At 38.2% G+C, this 23787-nt stretch overlaps 1 protein-coding gene across 1 annotated transcript; it reads left to right on the forward strand.

Annotated features, from left to right (window-relative positions):
* The first annotated feature begins 1449 nt into the window (after positions 1-1449).
* On the forward strand, positions 1450-22623 carry LOC115923639 (N-acylneuraminate cytidylyltransferase-like). The gene is made up of 8 exons (XM_030984738.1): positions 1450-1725; positions 7684-7836; positions 9155-9313; positions 9684-9822; positions 11216-11403; positions 12561-12647; positions 14832-14969; positions 20153-22623. Exons 1-8 carry the CDS (start codon positions 1455-1457, stop codon positions 20350-20352), a joined length of 1335 nt encoding a protein of 444 aa, XP_030840598.1. The 5' UTR covers positions 1450-1454; the 3' UTR covers positions 20353-22623.
* Positions 22624-23787: the final 1164 nt, after the last annotated feature.

Here is a 23787-nt window from a genome sequence, read left to right on the forward strand (position 1 = left end):
ACAAGTGTTGACAAGGGAAATTGATTGTTCGAAGGATGCTCAATTGATTGATGCTGTGAACGAGACGTTTAGGTGACCGATTGTAGTCGATGGACGAATGATTGTTGAGATACGTGTGAGCAGTTAATAACTCCAGCCATTAAGCTACGGGCATATATTTTGTCCAAACGGACGGAGAGCGCCTGGCCGACACGGGGCATCCTGACAAATATTCCGTGTCAAGCCAAGGTGGCGAAATCGTGTCCGCCACAGTACGTATGCCAGCTAAACCAATACAAAAAACATCAATGAAAAGAACCTTTAATATCATGTTTATAGGAATTAAAGTGATGGATGAAAAATGTTGGCATTTGAGAATATGCCTTGGGAAATTATATACCGAACCAAATGCCGAGAGTATTTGATTGTTAATAATACAAAATATTAATATTAACTACGAAACTAAACGTGGCAGAAAACCGTGAAGAGGAGATAGTTGAGGAAGGCCTCAAGAAGAAGAAGAACAAGAACAAGAAATAGGAGGAGGAGGAGGAGGCGGATTGAGGAGGAGATAGGAGAATACCGATCGAAGCCAGAAGAAGAAGACAAATCTAAAGTACTGAAAGATGAGGCGGAGTAGGAAAAGGACAGAAGTAGAAGGAGGAGGAGGAGGAGGAGGCCGGAGGAGGATCGAGGAGGACGAGGAGGAGGACGGGAGGAGGAGGCCGGAGGAGGATCGAGGAGGAGGAGCGGAGGAGGAGGACGGGAGGAGGAGGTCTCGAGGAGGAGGAGCCGGAGGAGGAGGAGCCGCCCGTTAGAACGAGAGAGATAGAGAAAGAAAAACATAATGGGATCTAATAAAAAGCTCATAATATGAGAACATGAAGAAATTAGAAAAATAGGCCTATTATATAGCTCCGGGGGGGGGGGGGCGGGGTTGTGCTGCAATGGGACGCCTTTTCTTCAGGATATAGCTACCATACAAGGACATGGAATAAACAACCGAAAAGAAATTCAATAGGAAGGGGGAGAAAAATTCAATGAGTATGAAAAGGTAGAAAAAATAATAAGGATGCTGAGATAAACACCAAACCCAACCCACCACCACCACTTATCAATGCCACCCCCCCCCCCCCTCCAAGCTCGAGCTCAAAGTCTTTTATATTGTATACAGAGATACTTTATTGTACAATACTTCTGTAGTATATTAGATGTGTATGTTCATAGTACTACTACGTAGAAGGTCCATGGTATGTTCCTTGAAATCGTGTAAAAAAAAAAAAAGTGAATTCTTTGAAATGCTAAAGTATGGTGAATACGAGCTTATTGTAGACTTGAAGCTCAAATAGATATTGAATGCTGTAAAATTCACCATGAGTTTAACCTTTTAATAAGATTTAGTTGCATCCGTAGTTACTACTCATGTACTACGTGTTTAATGGGCCTGAATAACCCCTCTTTGTAATTGCACTTTCATGATTCCGCGAGCGAGCTTACGTGACGAAGACGAAGTGTTTTTCATTGTACTCTTTGGAGCTGCAGTTTTAAAACCTTTTCTATCCGGATCTCTGAAAACAAAAACCATCACAATGTCAGATTCTGGTGATTCAAACCGCAAATCTGGACATTTTGCCTGCTTGATTCTCGCTCGCGGTGGAAGCAAAGGCATAAAATTAAAGAACATCAAAGCGTTAGCTGGACAACCCCTCATCGCGTGGGTGCTTCGCGCCGCCATAGATTCGGGAGGTAAGTGCTCTAGCGCTCCGTAGGTACAGTAGGTGTGCCGATGACACGCCTCCAGCTCCAGTCTGATGGTCAGACTCACTCAGAGCTAGAGGCAGAGCCATACATTTAGTCGATACGTATTCTAGAAATGGTGACAACGCCCATGGCCATATAGTACTGTGGCTGTAACAACTTGCAACTGCATTGAAATAGCATATTCATTGTTTGTGTACACATCCACACACACTTTCAGGTTTAATCCTAGACTAAGTACAATGTGAATGTTGTCTTGTAAATGTAAAGTTGTATGCTGGAGGTGGAAACTGTATGGAAGTCACAGTGGTGATTGATTGGCACTGCATTCCATTCCATTGACAATAGACCATTTCAGTATTGTATTCAAATTCAATGCATAAATCGTTGAATTTCATTCAACTACGGTATTGGGAATAAATGCATTTTAATTTGCATTCTGACAATTGGAATAAAATTATTTGTAACAAGATTTGTGTGTTAAATTTGATTACATTATGAAAATGGCATATATTACAGACAATCATGATAATGTCAATGAAGCTCATGATTTGTGGAGTAAATGCATGAGTAGTGGACGTGGTGGTGTATTGTGGACGAGAATGCCACCTCACTCTCTTTGTGGATTACGAATATGTTATGAATATGATTCTTTATATAAGGTGATGTATAGTCTCCACTGTCTAAGCGTCATTTACTCCTATTAATGCACACAGTAGCAGTTTTAATATCACAGATAATCCAGTCTGCAGTGAAGAGAAAAACAAAAAAGGAGATGAAGAAGAAAAAGAGGATGAGAGGGAAAAGTAAGAAGAAAAAAAGAAGAAGAAGAAGGAGGAGGAGGAGGAGGAGGAGGAGGAGGAGGAGGAGGAGAAAATAATTAAACGAAATCAGTGTTAGTAGGATTGAATTAAATCTAACGATGAGATGACATGATAATAATGATGATGATGATGACGAAAAGGATGCTAAAAGCAAAAAGTACCATAGCAAATAAAATTAGTCTGAATGTTCAGAAATATATTTTTCTGAATGAGATCAATTTTATGGTAAATGATTTTCTATCACATCACTAGGCAGAAGGCTGAGAATCAAATTGCTTCAACAATATTGTAGTGCAAAATATGGACCAGTTTAAACAAAAATAGAAGTGGACATGATCATGTACATAAAGTAGATTTAATTGTCAATGTTCATGTACATGTATGTATTTTTATACACTTTTTATATGTGGAATACAGAATATTGAGATGCATTGCCCTATGTCATTGTCTGTGATATGGTATGATAGTGCAACGGCTTAGCAAGAAAATTGTGCACTTTTTGAGAAAAGCATGAAACTTCCAGCATAGTTTGCTTTCACCATAAGATTTATTTTCAGATGTGGAGGGAAGTCAGATTTGACCTCTGATAACCCTGAGAGGTCAAATCCAAAATGGCCGCTAGTCCGCATGGTCTAATGTACAAACACGCTTAACTTTTGAACCAAATACACCAGAAAAACGTTTAAGGTGTCATTTCCAACTAACTTGGGGATGCCAATTCATTTGGTAATACTTTTGAGATCACCTGAACTCAGGGATTTGCAATAAGGTCAAGTTCAAGGTCATACTAGGTCAAAAAAGTGATGTTTTCTTTTTTTTAAAATAAACTTTGCCTCTATTTTGACACTTAAGGGGTCATTATTTTATAAATTAATAAAAAGACCCGTGTGCAACCACTTTGACCATCCAGGGCAAAATTGTATATAGCTGCTTATCGGCTGGTTCTGTGCTTATGTATGAGTTTCTACTTCATAGCACTGCTAACCGTAAGCACATGAAAGTGGATTAACCTTACGCTGCTTACTGGACGAAAATGAATTTTGTAACAATGCACATTCATTGTGAACGCACAAGGTGGACGCCTTGTTTTCTTGCTAACCAAATTTGTCTGCTACAGTTATAGCACGAAAATTTGCAAAAAAGCTATTCCAAATACGACCTACATGTAAAACCTGTTCATTACCACAGCTATAGATATCCACATGTATTTAGCACTGTCCACAACTTATGTATATCCTAATGGTAACGATCAAAATCTAACAGTCTCCAGAACAAGAGCACAATATTCAGTGCATCCTTTCTTGCAATTTCTAGAAATGGATTCCCTATCTCTTTCAGTACTGTCAAAACTTCCCATCCTCAAGAATGCTAACTGCACTCCAGGTTGCTGGTCATGGTGATGTTGTCTAGTGTTAGCATAACCGTTATTTTGCTTTATGGCCTGTTCCTCAAACTCTGTAGGGATCCTTTAAATTACTTAGAACCAAATAAAACACAAAGTAACTTAAAGAACATCTTACCAGTATTACTGAGCAGTAATGGAAAGGAGCAGTTTTCCTGCCTTGAATTGAGATTTTTGCAGGATACTGCCTAGCTGCCAGGGCTCAAATTAATTGTTTGTCCACGGGGGCTCTTCCCCCCCCCCTCCCCCCAAAAAAGAGCCCCCGTGAGAAGGCTCAAGGGGGCTCTTTTATTACTGACGGGGGCTCTTTTTTTATACAAATATCCATTGAATTGGTACCTACACTGTATGATACTCCTCAATTATTTGCTATTTTTTCATTATCATTTCAATCAGCATTTTCCCTCTTAGAAATTTACAAGCTACATAGCTGTTACTGGCCTGTGTATATAATATATACGCATACAACACTGATCTTTAAACCCCCTAACCCCCCCCTCCCCCCCGTAGATCTGCCCATGTTACCATATCATTCAACGACATTTTGGTCTTCCTCTTCTCCTCAAAAGGGACTTTTCGATTTGCGTGGACGTGGACGTGTTACGTCCTTTTAAGCACTGGCAGTGCCTTAAAAGGAGGTCACACGTTGCAGTCCACGTTCTCATCGTGCAAATCTAAAAGTCCCTAATATTGATTTACTGGTCGAGGTTCATTATTTGCTGACAACGAAAAACTTCTCCAGGCCATGACCATGTTTCTGCCCTTGCGCGATCACCTCCAGCTCCAGCAGACATGGCGCGGCAGCGTGCAAACGCACCGCTACTAACGGCGCAGTAGGCCTATAACCACTGCTGACGGCGGCACTGCACTGCGAGCTGAATCGGTAATAATAGGCCTACTCATAAAACGAGAAATCTTGCATGCTAATCTTAGTTCCATTTCATTGGTTTAAGGTTTGAAAATTGAAACTCAATATTGTGTTAAAGTTATAACAGAAAAGATAATCTTTATTTTATAATTCCACCGGGGCGATTTTTAATTTTGCAATCGCCCCCGTGAGCAACCTGACGGGGGCGATTATGTAGCTCACGGGGGCGAATCGCCCACCGCCCCCATGTATTTTGAGCGCTGCTACATGTAGCTGCCCACTGACCATGCTATATGCAAATGGTCAGTTACAAGACAAATAATGGTTTGGTGCTATAATTAGTGAAATAAACTAACTGATTACGATGGAGACTATGCAGGGGAACCACTCCTAAAGAAATTTGAGAACATAAGGGGACAAAAAAATGGGAAAACTTTTTGTAAACATTCAAAACTTGCTATTTTTTAGTCAATTTTGACCTTGACCTTGACTTAATGCAAAAGCCCTGAGTTCTGGCGTACTAAAAAGTATTACCAATTGAATTGGCATCCCAAAGTTAGTGGGAAATGACACCTTAAACGTTTTGCTGGACTATTTGGTTCAAGAGTTAAGCGTGTTTGTACAATTATTAGACCGTGCTGCGGACTGGCGCCATTTCTTATTTGACCTCTCAGGTCATCAGAGGTCAAATCGAAATGTGAAATAAACTAACTGAAAGGGATTAAGGTGGGGGACTATGCAGGGGAACCACTCCTAAAGAAATTTGAGGACATAAGGGGACAAAAAAATGGGAAAACATTTTGTAACTATTCAAAACTTGCTATGTTTTAATCAATTTTGACCTTGTATTGACCTTGACCTAAATGCAGAGCCCCGAGTTCTGGCGATCTCAAAATTATTACCAAAATGAATTGGCATCCCCAGGTTAGTTGGAAATGACACCTTAAACATTTTTCTGGACTATTTGGTTCAAAAGTTAAGTGTGTTTGTACATTAGACCATGAGGAATAGCTGCCATTTTTTATTTGACCTCTCAGGGTCATCAGAGGTCAAATCAAAATGTGAAATAAACTCACTGAAAGGGATTAAGGTGCGTAAATTCCTAAAGAAATTTGAGAACATAAGAGAGAACAAATGACAAATAAATGGGAAAACTTTTTGTAACCATTCAAAACTTGCTATTTTTTAGTCAATTTTGACCATGACCTTGACCTAAATGCAAAACCCTAAGTTCAAGCGATCTCAAAAGTATTACCAAATGAATTGGCATCCCCAAGTTAGTTGGAAATGACACCTTAAACATTTTTCTGGACTATTTGGTTCAAAAGTTAAGTGTGTTTGTACATTAGACCATGAGGAATAGCTGCCATTTTGGATTTTACCTCTCAGGGTCATCAGATGTCAAATCTGACTTCCCTCCACATCTGAAAATAAATCTTATGGTCTAAACTAACTACGCTAGAAGTTTCATGCTTTTCTCAAAAAGTGCACAATTTTCATTATATTAGGAGCTTATCCGCTGTACTATGATATTGAAGCCCTAAAAAGTTTTACCATACTCATATTTTCCAATAGACTGTAATGTTATAAAAATGTTAGGAAGACAAAAAATGAAATTTCGATTCGATCGGCTTGTAAAAGTCATGGGATTCCTGACTGACCTAAAGGTTTATAATTATGATTGCAGCATCAGCTAAACCCAGGATTTTGTTTAGAATCTGAGGCAAAGATACCCAATCCCTTTAAATATTGATTGAAATAACAGCCTACGTACTGTATGCAATATACATATGGTTATTGATCATGCTGACAACGAAACTTCCACAAATTCAAGTTGTGGACTCAGCTGTGTTAAATTCATGCTTGTGTATTATCCTTAAAACAGGATTTTCAGCGAACAATACCGTTATCTCTGTCAGTATCTTAACCTTGTGAATTTCTTAATAGTCCTATACATTTACATGACATACATGTATGTACTACAATTTCATTTCATTTCATTTCATTTCATTTCACTTAGATCTTTCCTCAGGAATGTTATTGCTACAATTGTTTAAACTATTAAAAACATGTAATATATATATATATATATATATATCATGTACATGTACATGTACGTTTAACCCAGGGGAGTCTTATCAGTATTAATACTGTCTTCCCCTAAGGCTAAGGGCCCTTCTCCAATCGTATTATTAAGTAATAAGTAAAAGTGCATTATTCCTTTGTAGTTCAGGATATTTCTTTCATATTTGGGTCTGTAATTTGTATACAACATTATGGGCAAATAGTCTTTACCCATAAACAAAAATCAGTTCATGTTGAGCCTAAATGTACATGTATTGCCTACATTGTACATTACTTTTTTTATCAATCTGTTGCTAAGAACTAGACAATATTTATGTGTTATCATATCTTATTTTTGACATGACATAACTGCATTTTTTCATGAGATCAATGTGTGCAAAATCATAACAAATATTTTGTTTGGTTTTTGTTTGTGGGAGCTCTATGGGGATTTCCCATTGCAAAAAGCATTCCTTGCAAAATTGTTATTGTACATGTATGTTCAGTTGATTATTCTTTAAAGTGAATCTCTTTTGTGTTTTCCATACCCTTCTGCTGCCCCTGCCCCAGGGAGTGGAGAATGTTTATACATTGTGTGCAGGTAAGCCTGAATCCGATGACCGGGGTAATAATAAACATCTGTAAAGCGCTTTGAGAGGGCCTGCGGTCCTGAAAAGCGCTATATAAGATGGAACTATATTGTATTATTATTATTAACTGAACTCTTTTAACAAATCCATGTATCTTTGAAATAATAATTTGGCAATTGGTTTTGATGTTTCCTTCAGAATTTGACAGCGTCTGGGTGTCAACAGATCATGCTGACATTGCCAGGATATCCAAGGAATGGGGTGCCCAGGTACACATGAGAAGCCCCCATACTGCCCGGGACCAAGCCACCTCCATCGAGGCTATGCAAGAGTTTCTCAAGGAACATCCAGGTATTGAAGATTGTCCATGAAAGCTCTTGTTTAAATGTAATCTTGAGGAAAAAGAAAACAAACGAACAAAAACATGTTAATAAAGAAACAAAATAAAAAGACTAAGTGAAAAGAAAACCCCAATTACTTTAAATCATTCATGTTCGATGCAAATGCACAGTCGTCTAATATTAGGAAGGTACATGTAGGTAGGTATATAGGGAGGGAGGCAGGGTGGGGGAGCAGACCTGCCGACCAGTACAATTTAGTCATATTTCGTACATTTTTTAGAAGCACATCCCACAGTACAATTTTCCTCAGAAAAATAATATTTTCCAAAAACAAAAACAAAACAATTTTATTTTTTGTAATTTAAAAAAAAAAGTATTTTATGTGTGTGCGTGTGCCATTTTGAATGGCAAAATGCCCATTCTGTCCTGTAAAGTATCCTCCAAGCATCTCACATTGGCAATTTGTTGATGTTTATTGGTTCATCGAACACACCAGTCGTGAGGAAATCATGCATATTCAACCAATGATCCATAACAAATTTCTTCCTATATGTAGGAAGTTCTGTAAGAGGTATTGATCCGCGTAACAGGCTGTGTTTATTTTTAAGAATTTAACTTTTGTCAGTAAAAATACAACTTTTGAATATAAAGAAAACAGTTTTTGAACTCCAGAGGTTGGCAGGTATGGGGGGGGGGAGGGGGGAGGGGGGGAGGAAGGAAGGGAGGAAGGGGGGGGGAGGGGGGGGGGAGGGAGGGAGGGAGGGAGGAAGGGAGGGAGGGAGGGAGGGAGGGAGGGAGGGAGGGAGGGAGGGAAAATTATTTTTGGCCTTTAATGATAACCTGCCTTTTTGCTCCCTGACATCATTGTTCATGATGCCACATTGGGCTATGCACATACAGGCAGTTTAGTCCTCTCTATTTTCCAGAGCTTCTTTGAAGATTCCCAGAGCTGAATTGCACACCACTCCCTCGACCCTTTCCCTTGCCTACCTTATGTCCCACCGCGGCACTAATGTCCTGGTGGAAGACATTGATCTACATTTGCCACTCTCCACCCAGGTGTTGAATGGGTACCCGGTAGGATGCGAAAGTTAATGTGCTTAGATTAGCAAGTGTGCACTTGTAAAATGACGCCTGGCTGGAATGCTCCCCAGGGAGAAGAAAATGTGCATACATTGTGTGCAGGAAAGCCTGAATCCGATGACCGGGGTAATAATGTATATATCTGTAAAGCGCTTTGAGAGGGCTTTCGGTCCTGAAAAGCGCTAAGAACTAGCTAATATTACTATATTATGATGATTCTTATTTTGCTTTATTTCACTGACCAGAGGTCAAGTTTGTAGCCAACGTCCAGTGCACATCTCCTTGCCTACATCCATCCCACCTCCAGAGGACCTGTCACATGATCAGAAACCTGGGCTACGACTCGGTGTTTGCCGTCAACAGGAGGCACCTCTTCCGATGGACCGAGACCCCTATAGACCAAGGTGGGCAAAACAAATATCTATGTGAAAATTTGCATCGGGAAGATATGAAATGGAAATGAAAATGAAAATGAAATTTAAACTTTCACAGTTGAGTGGTTTCTATGTTGACTGGAAATGTCCAAGCGCAAGTGTGCTGTGGTAAGTCATTTTCTATTTCCTTCTTCTTCTTCTTCATCTTCGTTTTATTATTATTATCATTTTCCTTATAATTATTAGTAGTATCATTATTTTTATTATTATTGTAATTATATTGTTATAACTATTGTCATAATTATTATTATTATTATTGTTATTACTCTTGGTATTATCATTATTATTATTATTATCACTAGCATAATTATTATTGTCGTTATTATTATTACTATTGCAGCTGTGAGTACAAAGGCTGAGAACCTCGACCCTGCTAAGAGGCCACGCAGGCAGGACTGGGCCGGCGAGCTGTATGAGAATGGATCCTTCTACTTTGCAACAAGAGAACTCTTGATGGCTGGACTCTTCCAGGGTGGAAAGTAGGTGAAGTCTAGAATATTATAGATATATCGACTGCTATGAGAGGTCTGGCTGTTTTTATAGGCTCAAGGGGATGTTGCATCCTGCCATATCTCGAGGTGCGCCAGCAGTCAATATGTCTTTTATATACCAAATTGACACAGAAATCTACCACAAATTCTTACTTTGTCCTTTTCTTGAGTTAAGATCGTTAAAACATCACAGAAAATCTGAGACACTGTCTGTTAATCTTCGCTGGAAAGATGACTGAAAGGGAATCGCAGACAAAAAGCACTTTATGGTATCAGTGCTCACACAAAGTAAGTTTTAACACATAAACCAATAGAGATCTCATCAAAATTTTACTATTTTCCCGGTACTATTTTCACTCATGAACTACATGTATTAACCGTTACGGGCATGGCTAAAATCACAACTCCAATTTGGACCAATCAGATGGCTAGATTTGTAAAGAGAGGTATATAATTCACAACTTTTACCGAAATTACACACCCCCTACCGCCAACATCATCATTTACCTTTGGTTACCTTCAAATCCTTTCCTTGACTTTTTTGAAATACATATTATGGATAGGCTTTGACTGTGTGTACTTTGGATTTCAGTAATGCTAATTTTCATGGAATTGGGAGAAATTTTATCATCCTGATGCTGTAAAAAAATTATGATGAAGAGCCACAGATATGCAGGTTACACTCGAAAGCTCTCCATTTCCACCCACGAACCAATCAGAGATGGTGTGCTTCAGCTCTGAAAGCCATCACCTATGAACAGTGCCGCATTTCAAGGAACATGTTCTGCCAAGTAGTCATTTAACACCTGGGTAGAGAGAGACAATCGTATATAAAATGCCTTGCCTAAGAACATGTACTGCATGGATAGAGATTTGAAACTTATTTTAAAGGGTCAAGTGAATGAATCACTCTCACACAATACTCTTACAATGAATTTCAATGTATGACTGCTTTATATGCTTGAGGAAGTTCAAAGAAAAATAGTTCTGGTCATCCGGTTGCATTGTGAAAGAAAGTGTGTGGAAGTTATTGGAAAAGGTTGATAATGTAACCCATAAGTATTGGCATATACTGCAAGGTTTACAAATCGTGGAAGTGATATATGAAATTGGCCCAGTCTTGCTAAGTCTTACATGCTCTGTACTCAGAAATATGTATAATGGGACTACACAAAAATGTGGCAGGAAATTGTGGTCCACAGCTGTTACTGTTACTTGTCTTATTTCAAATATGAGGGCATTTGAAGAGCTATCCTTTCCTGGAGACATTTTTGTATACACACGATTCCACACTAACATAAAAGGTTGAAAAAGCCCACAAATTGATTTTCACCATTCCCAGAACTCATCCTTTTCTTGATTAACTTTGTGTTTATTCTAGAGTTGGCTATTGTGAGATGCAGCCTGAGTACAGCGTGGACATCGATACCGACATCGACTGGCCCATCGCAGAGCAGCGAGTGATTAAGTTTGGCTACTTTGGCAAGACCAAGCCCCAGGGTGTCAAGCTGGTGGTCTTCGCAGCAGACGGCGTCCTCATCGACAACCAAATCAATTTTACTGCAACAGGTAATGTATAATAGCTTAAAGCCCATCTGTACTAGTTTACAGGATGGATTAGACCACCCTGCAAGGTCACTGACAGGTGGTTATCTCATCAAATCAGCTGTCACTTAACATAAGAAAAAGAGGATCTTGGGGGACCAATGGTCACCTATTAGGCATTGTTTGCTATATAGAGGGCACAAGTAGCTATAAGTAGTGCAGTGAGGCTTTAATAGCCACATTTGAGGCAATCCCACCCTTGTAATGAGTTCATTTGTATGAAAGCAGAAGGAAAAAAAAGAAGAAAGTGTTGAATAAATCGGACCAGTAATAAGAAAGTTATGAAGGTTTGAAATATGAAATAAGTAAATCTGTGTGAATCTCAAATTGGCAATTGACTTTTATCTGCAGACTGTGACTAAGACCTGGGTCTCAAGGGGAAATCCCTTGGAATTTTGTAATCGATTGTAATTATGTGTATCTAGTAGATCACAAATATGAACAATTACCGTAGATCCTAGAGAGATGACAAAATAATGTATTTGGTTACAGCAAAAATTATAAATGACCAACATTTCCTTAATCTGCATATGGCCATTTTATCTAAAAGAATGATAATGGATTGATGCTGTTGATAATGGACCAGTTCATAGTTAGCTTTGGTACAAATGACCCCCTAATACCCATGGATCTTTTACACATGGAGTGGTCCCCCTTTGTGTATTTTAGATTAATCATTGCCAAATTCTTGGATGTTCTTCATTAAAAGCTTTTGTTTGCCCTCTTGAGAAGAATACTTTCACTTGTAATCCATAGAATGTACCGTCGGTACATATATGAATAACGATTACCTAACTTTCTTGAGCATGTATCCAGTCTTCATCTCTTCCCATGCTCAGATCGTACAGTATCTACTAACTGGTTAATTGTCTTTGAGGTGTTCACACTTGTACAAGCATTGCTTTTTAGTGGACCCCTCTGGTCCAATATGTATTTCTACATTTGTTGTAAATGTTTTTAATTAATTTGTAATGTTTTGTTGGAAGCATAAATAAATTGAAATTGAAATTGAAATTGACTTAATTATAATGCCCTGACTGGAAGTCCTCTGACCATTGTCCATCAAGTAGATTACAATGCCACTAATTCACATTTCTCTTTTATAATTTTTTTTTTTTTAGGAGAAGAGTTCCGTTCTTTTAGCCTGAGCGACTCCATCGGTATCAAACATCTGAGAGAGAAAGGCGTAGAAGTCAGGGTCATTGCTGGTATGTAAATACGAGGGATAACATATTGTGACCCGTGATTGGATTGGATTGGATTTTATGTTTTGTATTAAACAAACAGTTATAACAGAAAGGCATACTAAGGGTTAAAAAAATAATGATGATAATAATGATAAAAGTTACATTTGTATAATGCAGTCTAAAAAAGAAAACAATTCTATTTTCTTTTGACCTCACTCCTTTGCAATCTGTCGGTAGATAGGACACTGATCTTTTATGGAAGAGGCAAAATATCAAAAGCAATCATGAAAATGCTGTAAATATTCATGCTTTCTCGCAGTAAAATCATACAAGTTTTTCCATGGAGACCTTAAATTATTTCCCCATATTATTCATCATTAACCCTATTTAGCCCGGGCTATTTTGAAACTGCATAGCCCGGGGGGGGCTTTTAAGGCCCCCCCCCCCCTATGATCTCGGCTGTGAAACGAACGATCGCCACAAAAATTTGCATACATGTCAAGTGAAGTGTATAGAATACTATGGTAATTTCAATTTTTTGAAAAATTCACTCATTTGCATATTTATGGTAATTTATGCAAATAAGGTCATCAAATTCACATGTTTGCCCATAAATCAGACATTATTCATATTTAAGCATTTTTTTCTCACTACATATATTTGTTAGACCATTTGAAATAATAAAACAATACAAAAAATTGAAAAACCAGGGTTATTCCATATGTTATCTATTGTTTTGATAATTTCTTATGTATTTCTTTGTTTTTTTAACTTATGTATTTTATTGTTTTTGTTGTTTTATTTCATTTCCAACTATAATTCAACTATTTTGACCCCGAAATAAACATCTTAACTATAAACAAGACCAAATAACCAATGTTTTATCTCTTTATTTGAAAACTGTGATTTCCATATGTTTTGTACACAAATCACAAAAATGAGCGATGTTCGAGCTGACATGCAAAGACAAAGTGACACGTGACTTTGTAATGGTAGGTCCGATTTTCGAAAAATTTCTTTCAAAAGATGCGCCAGACCTGAAAGAAAAAAGTCACAAAATTTCAGTGCAAGGTTTTCTTGCGTTAAAAAATTATCGCGAAAAATGTCCAGGGGGGGGGCTTCTAAAGCCCCCCCCCCCCCCGGGGGCTAAATAGGGTTAAGTGCCCCCTCCATTTCCACTTCAGTATGTATTTGAAATTTTGTAACAAAACCACCATCAAGGGGCATAGCATCAAGTATGACTGCGGGGCCACGAAGCACCGATGCAGCTAGTATACATGTATACATACTATGTACCATTGGTATTTTTGCCGAGATTCCAATTTTGTTTATTGCCAATATTTACCATCACCTTGTGTCTCTATTCCAGAGTGTGGCAGTGTGCATACTTTGTTGAGCAAACTGAACTTTGGACTTGTAGGAAATACACTTTGGTTCTGTTTACTCAATATTAGCACCTCTAGGTTTTGTTTCTCCCCCGTTTGTGTATTGATTTTCTTGATTTTGGATATCTAAACTAAAATTTAGACAGGTTTGTTAAATACATGTAGTTTATCCATGGCTGTGAAATGTTGTAAATTGTCTCAATTTGTCATATTCTCCAACTCCCCCCTTGTCGAAATTCAGCAAGAATGCTGATAAACAAAACAGACCAACATGTAAAATACATGGTTGCATCACAAAATTATTAGAAAATATGAGATATAGTACATGTATATACTAATAACTGCAACTGTACTTGGCAATAAGAGTTAAAGTCTTTTCACAAATGATGATAGCACTGTCTTGCAATTACCAGTCATATAATTAACACAAAGCTTATGTACTGTTTCGTGTTAGAAACACCTGTGCGTGAGCAATGAATTACATTTTGAAGCCATGTACCGGTACAGTGGTACTAATGTTTTAATTTGGCCAGCTGTTGTACAAAATGAGTTTTAAAAAATCCAGGTGAAAGTTTGAATATCTAATATATCCTTTGACCAGACATTAATCTACTTTTGTCACTCTCCACCCAGGTGTTTAATGGGTACCCGGTAGGATGCGAACGTTATTAAATGTGGTTGGATTGGTATGTGCGCGCGTGTAAAATGGCGCCTGGCTGGAATACTACCCAAACAAATATCTGCATTAAAACTTTAAACTTGAATCTTGTACAAAGGTGAAATATTTCTGTAAATTTTGCACCCATTCTCGATCTTTCAGATGAGGAGAACGCTGTCACCACCAAATTGGCAGCTCGGCTTGGTATCGCCATGGCTACAGAAAGCAAGAACAAGGTGGATCTGCTGAATGAGTGGAGAAAAGGACTTGATTTAGATTGGAGTCAGGTCGCATATATGGGTACGTCTTAAAGGCATCGTTTAACAATGTGACATCTGAGATTCATGACCCTACGTGTTATCAGTGTCTGTGATATGGTGTAATATTGAAGCCCTAAAAAAATTGCGCTTCAAAATGATCATGAAGTGCCTCAAAAAGTGAAAATCTTTGAGTAACTGGTTTTACCGTACTCATTTTCCCTAATAGACTGCAGTGTTAGAAAAACCATTAGTAAAACAAAAAATTAAATTTTGATTTCCAATCGTAAACATCTTGATAATCAGACAGGGTATCGGCTTGTAAAAGTCATAGGATTCCTGACTGACCTAAAGGTTTATAATTATCATTGCAGCATGAGTTAAATCCGGGATTTTGTTTCAGAATCTGAGGCAATTTACCAGGCTATAAGTATGCTTTTGTACTTTTGTCTGGGCGAATTTGCCCTTGGTATTTTTTTCTTCTGAAATCCCAACATATTATTTATAAGCAACAAAACCTGCAAAGCACTGTGAATGAAAATATATCTCTATGTTGTTGAGGGTTCCAAAGGTCATGGAAAAACCTGGAAAGCCATGAAAAATGAAGAAGAAAAAAAAGAATCTCCCAAAGTCAGGGAAAGTCATAGAAATTTCAAGGGGAGGCAGAGGCTATCACAAACATGTTATGATATATATAGCACTGCTTTGTATTCGTATACTGCTTGGATGCTGCATCCACTTCCAAAATGGAACTCATCTGGCCTTTACGAATTCGAGGATACGGCGCCACTGACACGGTTCCAGGATACCACTGCAAATTTGCAAATTTTGTCAGCAGGCTGCCCCTCATTCTGTTTTGTGTGATAATTCTTGTGAGTTTGTATTGTGCTCTTCGTATACCGGTATTTTGCAGACCAATTATTGTGCGAAATCGTGGATATTTTGATATTTTACGAGGACAAAAATCTCACTGTGAATCATTTACACCTATCGGAAGATTACCTTCCATTGCGCCGCTACGTCAGGCGTGCTTCTTTGTTTAGACTCGCTTGATATATAGGCCTCCTAACCATGGACGTACGTACTCTCAATAGTCATTCTCTGCATTGCTGCCATTAAAAGAACAGAAGGTAAAAGATTCACTATCCCATACTTGAGTGATTCTGAATGGAACGTTCACAACCTAGCTGTGAAAGATCGCACCGCTCCCCTTCATTATGATCTTGGCTCCAACATTGTTAGCCCTAAAGTGGCAGCAAACTCTTTTGTCGATATCGTGACTGAATATTTTCAGGAGCAAAATGAATTTCTCGAAAATCAAACCAACCAGATGTATATTGAACACGAACCCAAAACGCTTACTCAGGCTAGGAAACGGAAAAACCTACTACGAAAAAAAGCATTCAGCAAAGATGAGACCAAAGAGGACCAGGAAGCATTTAAACTTGCAATAAAAACAATATCGCACTTAAAGAAAAAAACAAAGGAACACAGGGACAAAAAATCTAGAGCCCACTTGGAGAAAAGATTTTGGGATAACTTCTATGATTTCTTGAAGAAAGTATGTAATGGCTCGTTACATGAAAATTTACCTCGGCCAACGTTTTCTCAGATGGAAGCAGACGAATATTTTTGTACAGCGTCCCCAATGTTATTGATCTTACGTCGTTGTCCTGGTTCCCGTACGTTAACGTGAATTCAGAAAATTACCAAAGCTTCGATATGAACTCGTTCAAACCCAAGGATGTTAAGAATGTTCTGAAACGGAAAAAAGCAAGATCAGCACCCGGTGATGATGGTCTGATGTATGGTATGCTAAAACACTTGTACTGTACCCACCACTTCCTGGCAACATTATATAATAAGATTTTGGAAAGTGGTGATCCCCCCGAAATGTGGTCCGAATCAAAAGTTGCCTTAATTTTCAAATCTGGTGAAACAACAAAACCAGAAAATTTTCGGATGATATCTTTGACGTGTTGCATTGGTAAAATATTTAATCAGATCTTATCGGAGAGAATGTCAACCTATCTCACAGCCAATGAATTCATAGATAAACGGGTCCAGAAGGCATTCATTAACGGAGTGAACGGCTGTATAGAACACAACCAAGTCGTTCATGAAATTCTGAAACATGCTCGATGTAAACAAATAACATTGCACATCACATTCTTCGACCTGGCTGACGCGTTTGGCAGCGTGAGTCATCAGCTGATCTCTACGTCATTAAGCCGTTACGCAATACCACAACCAGTAGCCCGTTACATTGATGTTCTCTACTCAAGACTGAATGGCAGAGTATGCGGTCCGGGGTGGCAATCGGAACGCTTTGCTTTCAGGAAAGGGGTTTTTCAGGGAGACCCTCTATCCCCAATTGTATTTCTCATGTGCTTCAACCCAATTATTGAATATCTTGAAACCCAGAAGCAGCAATATGGTTACGATTTCGCCGGCCAAAAATTAATAACTACTCCGTATGCCGACGACTTCAACCTGATAACTGGAAATAAAAGGTATCATCAAAAACTTGTTCAAGAAGTAGATAAACTTCTCAGTAGTATGGGCTTAACAGTCTAAGCTAAGAAGTGTCGTTCCTTATCAATTTCAGGCGGTAAACCAACAGTTATTGATTTTTCCTTAGCTAGGGAACAAATTGCATCTGTACAAAATAATCCTATTAAATTTCTAGGATCTCACATTACTCTCAAGATGAAGACTTCAGAAACATATGATTTCATCCGTGATAAGGTTGATAGTACCCTCACGAATATAGATAGTGTAAACATAAAAAACGAGTATAAGCTAAGAATCCTTAATGATTATGCTCTCTCCTCTATGAGATTAACTGTACATGACCTTCATGCAACTCACCTTGGACAACTAGATACACTTCTAGACAAATACATTAAAAAGTGGATGGGCATCCCTCGGTGTGGTGCCAATATTGCTGTAGTTCATGCCCCAGGGGGGCTTAATATTCTCACTATCTCTGAACTCTACCAAACATGTCATTGCCTTGCCTACAGTAGATCGAAAGTTAAAGGCGACGAAATGGTAGTTCATGCCCTAGATCAACAACTGGCCAGAGAGGAAAACTGGACCAGAAAGTCATCTACAATCCAGGTTGCACACCAAATTCATCAAACCAGTTTACAAACGAATTGGAAAGATACTAAAAAATCAGTCAAAACGAACCTGAAAGAGGAAAGCAGGAAAAAGTGGAAAAATGAAATAGAACCTCTCCTAGTCCAGGGTGAATTCATGAAGGTACTAGAAATAGAAAACTGTGACTTGTCGTGGAAGTCCATCATCTTCAATCTACCACAAGGAGTTATGAAATTTGCAATAAATGCAGCGATTGATAGTCTGCCGAGTAATAAAAACTTGTATAGATGGGGTAAGCGAATAAAGGTACTTTGCATCACGTATTGAATAATTGTCAGGAAATGTTAACTAGATACACGTGGCGTCATAATAACATTGTACATAATCTGCTAAAGAGCATTAAACAGAACGGCCTTGATAGTGATCACCAAGTGTATGCTGACGTGGAAGGGGAGACAATCAGTGGAGGGATGGTTCCCCCAACCATTGTTCCAACACAACAAAGACCTGATTTATGTTTCATTCATTTTAGAAAAAAGGAAATACTAGTATTTGAGTTGACAATTCCATTTGAAACCAACATTCAACAGGCCCACCAAAGAAAGCTCGACAGGTACGCCGGACTAATACATGATATCTCAGAAGCCGGCTGGACTCCCAAATTACTGTGTGTAGAGATAGGTTCCCGAGGTTTGATAACTCCTGACAACAAGAAAAGACTTATAGATATGTTGAAAACATGTAAATGCAAAGTAAGGTATCCACAACTGAGAAATGAAATCTTGAAAACCGTACTGTTTGGGTCGTATGTTATATTTTACAGCCGGTCGGAACGCACCTGGCAATCACAACATTACTTGGGAGTGTAAGTGGTTTAACTACTTGGTATGACTTGCAATAGCGAGACCTCTTTCTCTCCCTCTTCCTCTTTCTCTCTCTCTCTCTTTCTTTCCCTCTCTCTTTCTTTCTCTCTCTTGCCCTCACCTCTCTCTTTCTCTCTCTCTCTCTCTCTCTCTCTCTCTCTATCTCCCCCTCTCTCTATGGGGATAGGTTCTCGTGGTGTGATTACGCATGCTAATATATTGACAGATATGATGACGGTACCTAAATGTAAGGTGTGTCATAATTATGTAATTGGGAAAACTAATATTTCAAAAGTATATTCTGTGTGCTTATATTGTTTTTTACAGCCAATCTGAACTCACTTGGAATCACTACAACAGTTGGAGGTGTAATTACTTTAAATTAGGATACGTATGTAACTTGTTATAACGGGACCTCCCTCTCTATCTCTCCCTCTCTCTCTCTCTCCTTCTCTCTCCTTCTCTCTCCTTCTCTCTATATCTATCTCTTTCGCTCTCTCTCCCTCTTCAACTCTGTCTCTCTCTCTCTTTCTATGGAGATAGGTTCCCGTGGTTGATTACTCATTAAGAAGAGATGTATTAATGTATTATGAGGCATTGCTAACTAATAACATATAATTATTTTTGTTTTTGTTATTTTTTTAGGAATTATTAATGTTTTCATTTAAAACACTGACGTTATGATGTTCTCTTTTCTGTTTTGTTATTGTGTATTGTAATTGTTTAACCCTGCATGAGATGCATCTAATGTAATACAAATCTCTGTCCTGGGTTTTATGTCACATCTTTATTATTATGTTATATGTATACTTTCTTGAATAAAGATGAATAAACAACAACAAAGCAACAAAACCTGCAAAGCACTGTCAATGAAAATATATCTCTATGTTGTTGAGGGTTCCAAAGTTCATGGAAAAACCTGGAAAGCTATGAAAAATGAAGAAGAAAAAAAAGAATCTCCCAAAGTCAGGGAAAGTCATAGAAATTTCAAGGGGAGGCAGAGGCTATCACAAACATGTTATGATATATAGAGCACTGCTTTGTATTCGTATGCTGCTTGGATGCTGCATCCACTTCCAAAATGGAACTCATCTGGCCATTTAGAAGGGTAAAAAATGGGTCATGGAATGTCATGGAAAGTCATGCTCAAATTTCCATGGGAACCCTGATATACCATCTCAAAGTGCTGGCTGACATTTCAAAAGACCTTTTTACAAAAAAACAAAAAACAAATAAACAACCGTTGTTCTATTACCAGGTCAAGATACTCCGGACCTTGATTGCATGAAGACGGTCGGGATCGGAGGAGCGCCCGTCGACGCCCAGAACGAGATCACCACCACGGCCAAGTTTGTGGCCAAGAGCAAGGGAGGTAAGGGAGCAGTCCGGGAGTTCTGTGATCACCTGCTACTGGTGATGGAGAAGGCCAAATCTGCAGCGGAAGACAGGAAGATATAGGGTTGTACGACACTTGCTTTGGCGAAAGGTGCTCCACGGTTGATTCCAGTGGGAGCACAGTGGTGTATTGGTTAAGGTTCTTGACTCACGTACATGTACAGAAGGTCCTGGGTTCAATGCTTTCATAATGCTTATATTATTGGAGAAGGTATTTAGCCCAGATCCTTCCCTTATTTTCAGGCGTAATAACCTATTGCCTACTGGAACCTGGTGACCCCTGTATTAAACGTATGGCTATGATTGAATTATGTAGTCATCAGGTTAACTCGGTACATGGCATTGCTGGGGTAATAAAAATCACAGGGCCCTCAGAAAGAGCAATATTCATTCCAGGGTGGCTACCTTGGTAAAGAAGACAAAAATAAAAATTGAATGAATTACGATATTAACCAAAATCCCAAATTCTGACCATGTCCCCACCAATATACCTAACCCCAACCCTAAACATAACATATAACTTGATTATAACCCTAACCTTAACCCTACACCTAACATATAACCCTACACCTAACATATAACCCTAACCTTAAGCCTGTGTTTCTGATGGAGTTGAGCAGTTGTCGCCGCAGCAAATGTCAGATCACTCAAATTAAACATGAAATGATAACCTGGAGGTTTAAAGCCTTGGTGCCCAATGTTCCTGTAAACGTAGGAGTCTTTGACAGTGTACAAGAGGGAAGTTCTAGGCCCTGCTCTAGGACAGTTATTATCAAAAAAGAACTCACAGTGATTGATGGTACATTGTAGCTAATGAAATTACTGAAATCATTGCACCTGATTGGCTTAGAGAGATTTTGTTTCAAAACTTGATAGCAAGTTGAGATCTTTTTCTTGTGCATTGCCATGAAAACCAACTTTAACACCTGATTTGAATATTCCTAATTAGAAAATCATTCTAGATTTAGATGTAAGCTGTAAACAAGATGTAGTCACATGAAACCTCTAACAATATTTTATGGTGAACGGTACACTTCAATATTCAGAAAATGAGAATTATTGGCTTACTTAGCGTAAGATATCTCGTCTTTCCTATACATTGTAGAGGAGAACTAAATTGTGACTTTAATTTTGTGAATGTTTGGGGCATGTCAGCTCATTCCTAAGTTCGATGTATGGTACTAATTAATAAAGTGTATTGGTTTTACACGTTTATCACCAAAATGGTGGTGAAATAAGATATTAAAGTATATAATTTAAAAAACCAAGCAATTCTCTTCAAAATCACAGATTTTCTTCTTAGTTTTGCAGAAATTCAACATTAGCTTTAAACCTTACTTGCCTTTTTTGCTGCTAGTATTCGTTGTTTTCCATTTTATATACTTGTACATGTAGAATATTTGGGTGCCTGAAAAATGGCAACAAAATAAGTTGATAGTGCTTTATAGTGTGGGTGTGTAGTTGTTGTTTTTGTTTGCGCCAAATGTGCAATTTGTAACAGGAAATGAAAAAGGTTAGTGATGCCAAATGGAAAGAATTTTTTTTTTTTTTTTTGATGTTGGCAAAGGAAGGATCTTACTTAAGGTTTCTTTAGTTCTTTCTCTTTGGGCACTACTCGAAATATATATATATATATATGTATTTACTTTAAGACATTTTAAAGGAAATTAACAGTGCCTAATCATAGTTCAGCCAGTGATTCACATACATCGTTAATTTCCACAGTAGTCCATCTTATGGTTGAGGAGAAATTTCAATCTACCTGTCTGTGACAGATATGACACAAGATGGACAAAGCTTGTTTAGTCACTCTTAAAAATGTGATAAGTCTGTGATGTTGGAAGTTCAATGAATCTAGTTTAGGCACTAAAAAATGTATAATCATACTCTAAATCTAGATCCATGTTGTTAACTATTTGGATTATACATTCCGTAGTAATAGCGTAAAATGTTGTGTAACAGACGTTATATATCCGAGTATCTTTGCTTTAACATGTTTAATGATGCTATTATAGAAAGCTCTTTTCTGTAATATTTTCCTGTTTTAAAATGGAATGACAGTAGTTGAACATATAGTAAACCTAGTACAGTGTATATTGAACTTTTTGGTTGACAAATTAGCTCCTTGAAATAATGTTAATACTTCAATAGTTGAATATTCCGTCTCAAAATTAAGTCCTGAGAAAATATTATATATGAAAGTGTGACCGTAGCGTTCAGTATTTATCTTGCTTTCAAAACTAGGTTAGATTCTTGTACTAGTTTTCAGTTTTCTTCCTACATAATGATGTCTTTTATACTTAAATAAATCTATGAGTAGTAAATACCTATTAAGGTATGGCATGAATGTGTTGTTTTTATTAATGTATTTGAGCACCTTTAACACACACATTTTGAGTGAAGATGGAATGTTGTTTGATGATGCTAGTCAGAGAGAGGAAGAGGGAGAATAGGGAGAGAGACAGACAGGGATAGAGAGTCTTATCACAATAATGGTTAAGTGATTTTACAGCTCCTTTAGTACTACGAGCACTCGTAGCTCAAGCAACCTGACTTTCATGTCCTTACTGACACCCAGAAACACTCCTAAAGTTTTTCCCGACTAAAGAGAATTTTAAATCCTTCTCTGTCTTGAAAACTACAAACTTTTGGAGTATTTGTAGGATTGTGTTGGTTTGTGATGATGAAAGCAGGTTATCTTAGAGTGAGGATGTAAGGCGGGAAGGGAGCTGGCGAATCACGTGATACAGACGGTTCTGAATACAAAATGGCAACCATGACGAAATCGATTAGATTTCCTCATCATTTTGTTTCCGAACATAATCGAAATGGAGAAAGTAAAGTTGGCTGGGGCTGGCAACATTGAAAAGAATGAATTAATGTGCAATGTGCTAAAGAAAGACAATGAATTATGACTTTATGTGAAATCAAATAAAAATGATAAAAATAAAATATTTAACAAAAACTAATAAGATCGTTTTGATCGAGTTTCCTTTTTGGTAATTTGTTTATCAAGCATTACTTCGATGCTGTATCGATGCTGTAAGATGTAAAATTAGAAGAGGGTTGTTGAAAAGAAAGACAAGAGAGAGAGAGTGAGAGTGAGAGAGAGAGAGAGAGAGAGAAAGAGAGAGAGAGAGAGAGATCATCCCCATGTGTCAGTGCCCTCCCAACAGCTTGGTCCGCGAAAGGCCACTGAAGCCACCATAATTATGAAGGGCCAGTAGGGCCCCCTTCTCCCCAATCACTCCCTACCCCCCCCCCTCTCTCTCTCTCTCTTTCTTTCTCTCTCTCTCCCCCCCCCTCTTTCTCTCTCCCCCCCCTCTCTCTCTCTCCTCCCCCCGTCTTTAACCTGACATCATAAAACCTTATATGCCATTATCTGTATTTATTTATTTCTTTGATATGTGATTTTGCATTCAGTAAAATGTTGCCTATATACTGCCCAGCTTGTCCAAATAACAACAACAAAATAATTTTCCATTGCAATTGCTTTAC

The sequence above is a fragment of the Strongylocentrotus purpuratus genome, unplaced genomic scaffold, assembly GCF_000002235.5.
Source record: "Strongylocentrotus purpuratus isolate Spur 01 unplaced genomic scaffold, Spur_5.0 spur5_scaffold_14, whole genome shotgun sequence".
In the NCBI taxonomy this organism is placed as follows: Eukaryota; Metazoa; Echinodermata; class Echinoidea; order Camarodonta; family Strongylocentrotidae; genus Strongylocentrotus; species Strongylocentrotus purpuratus.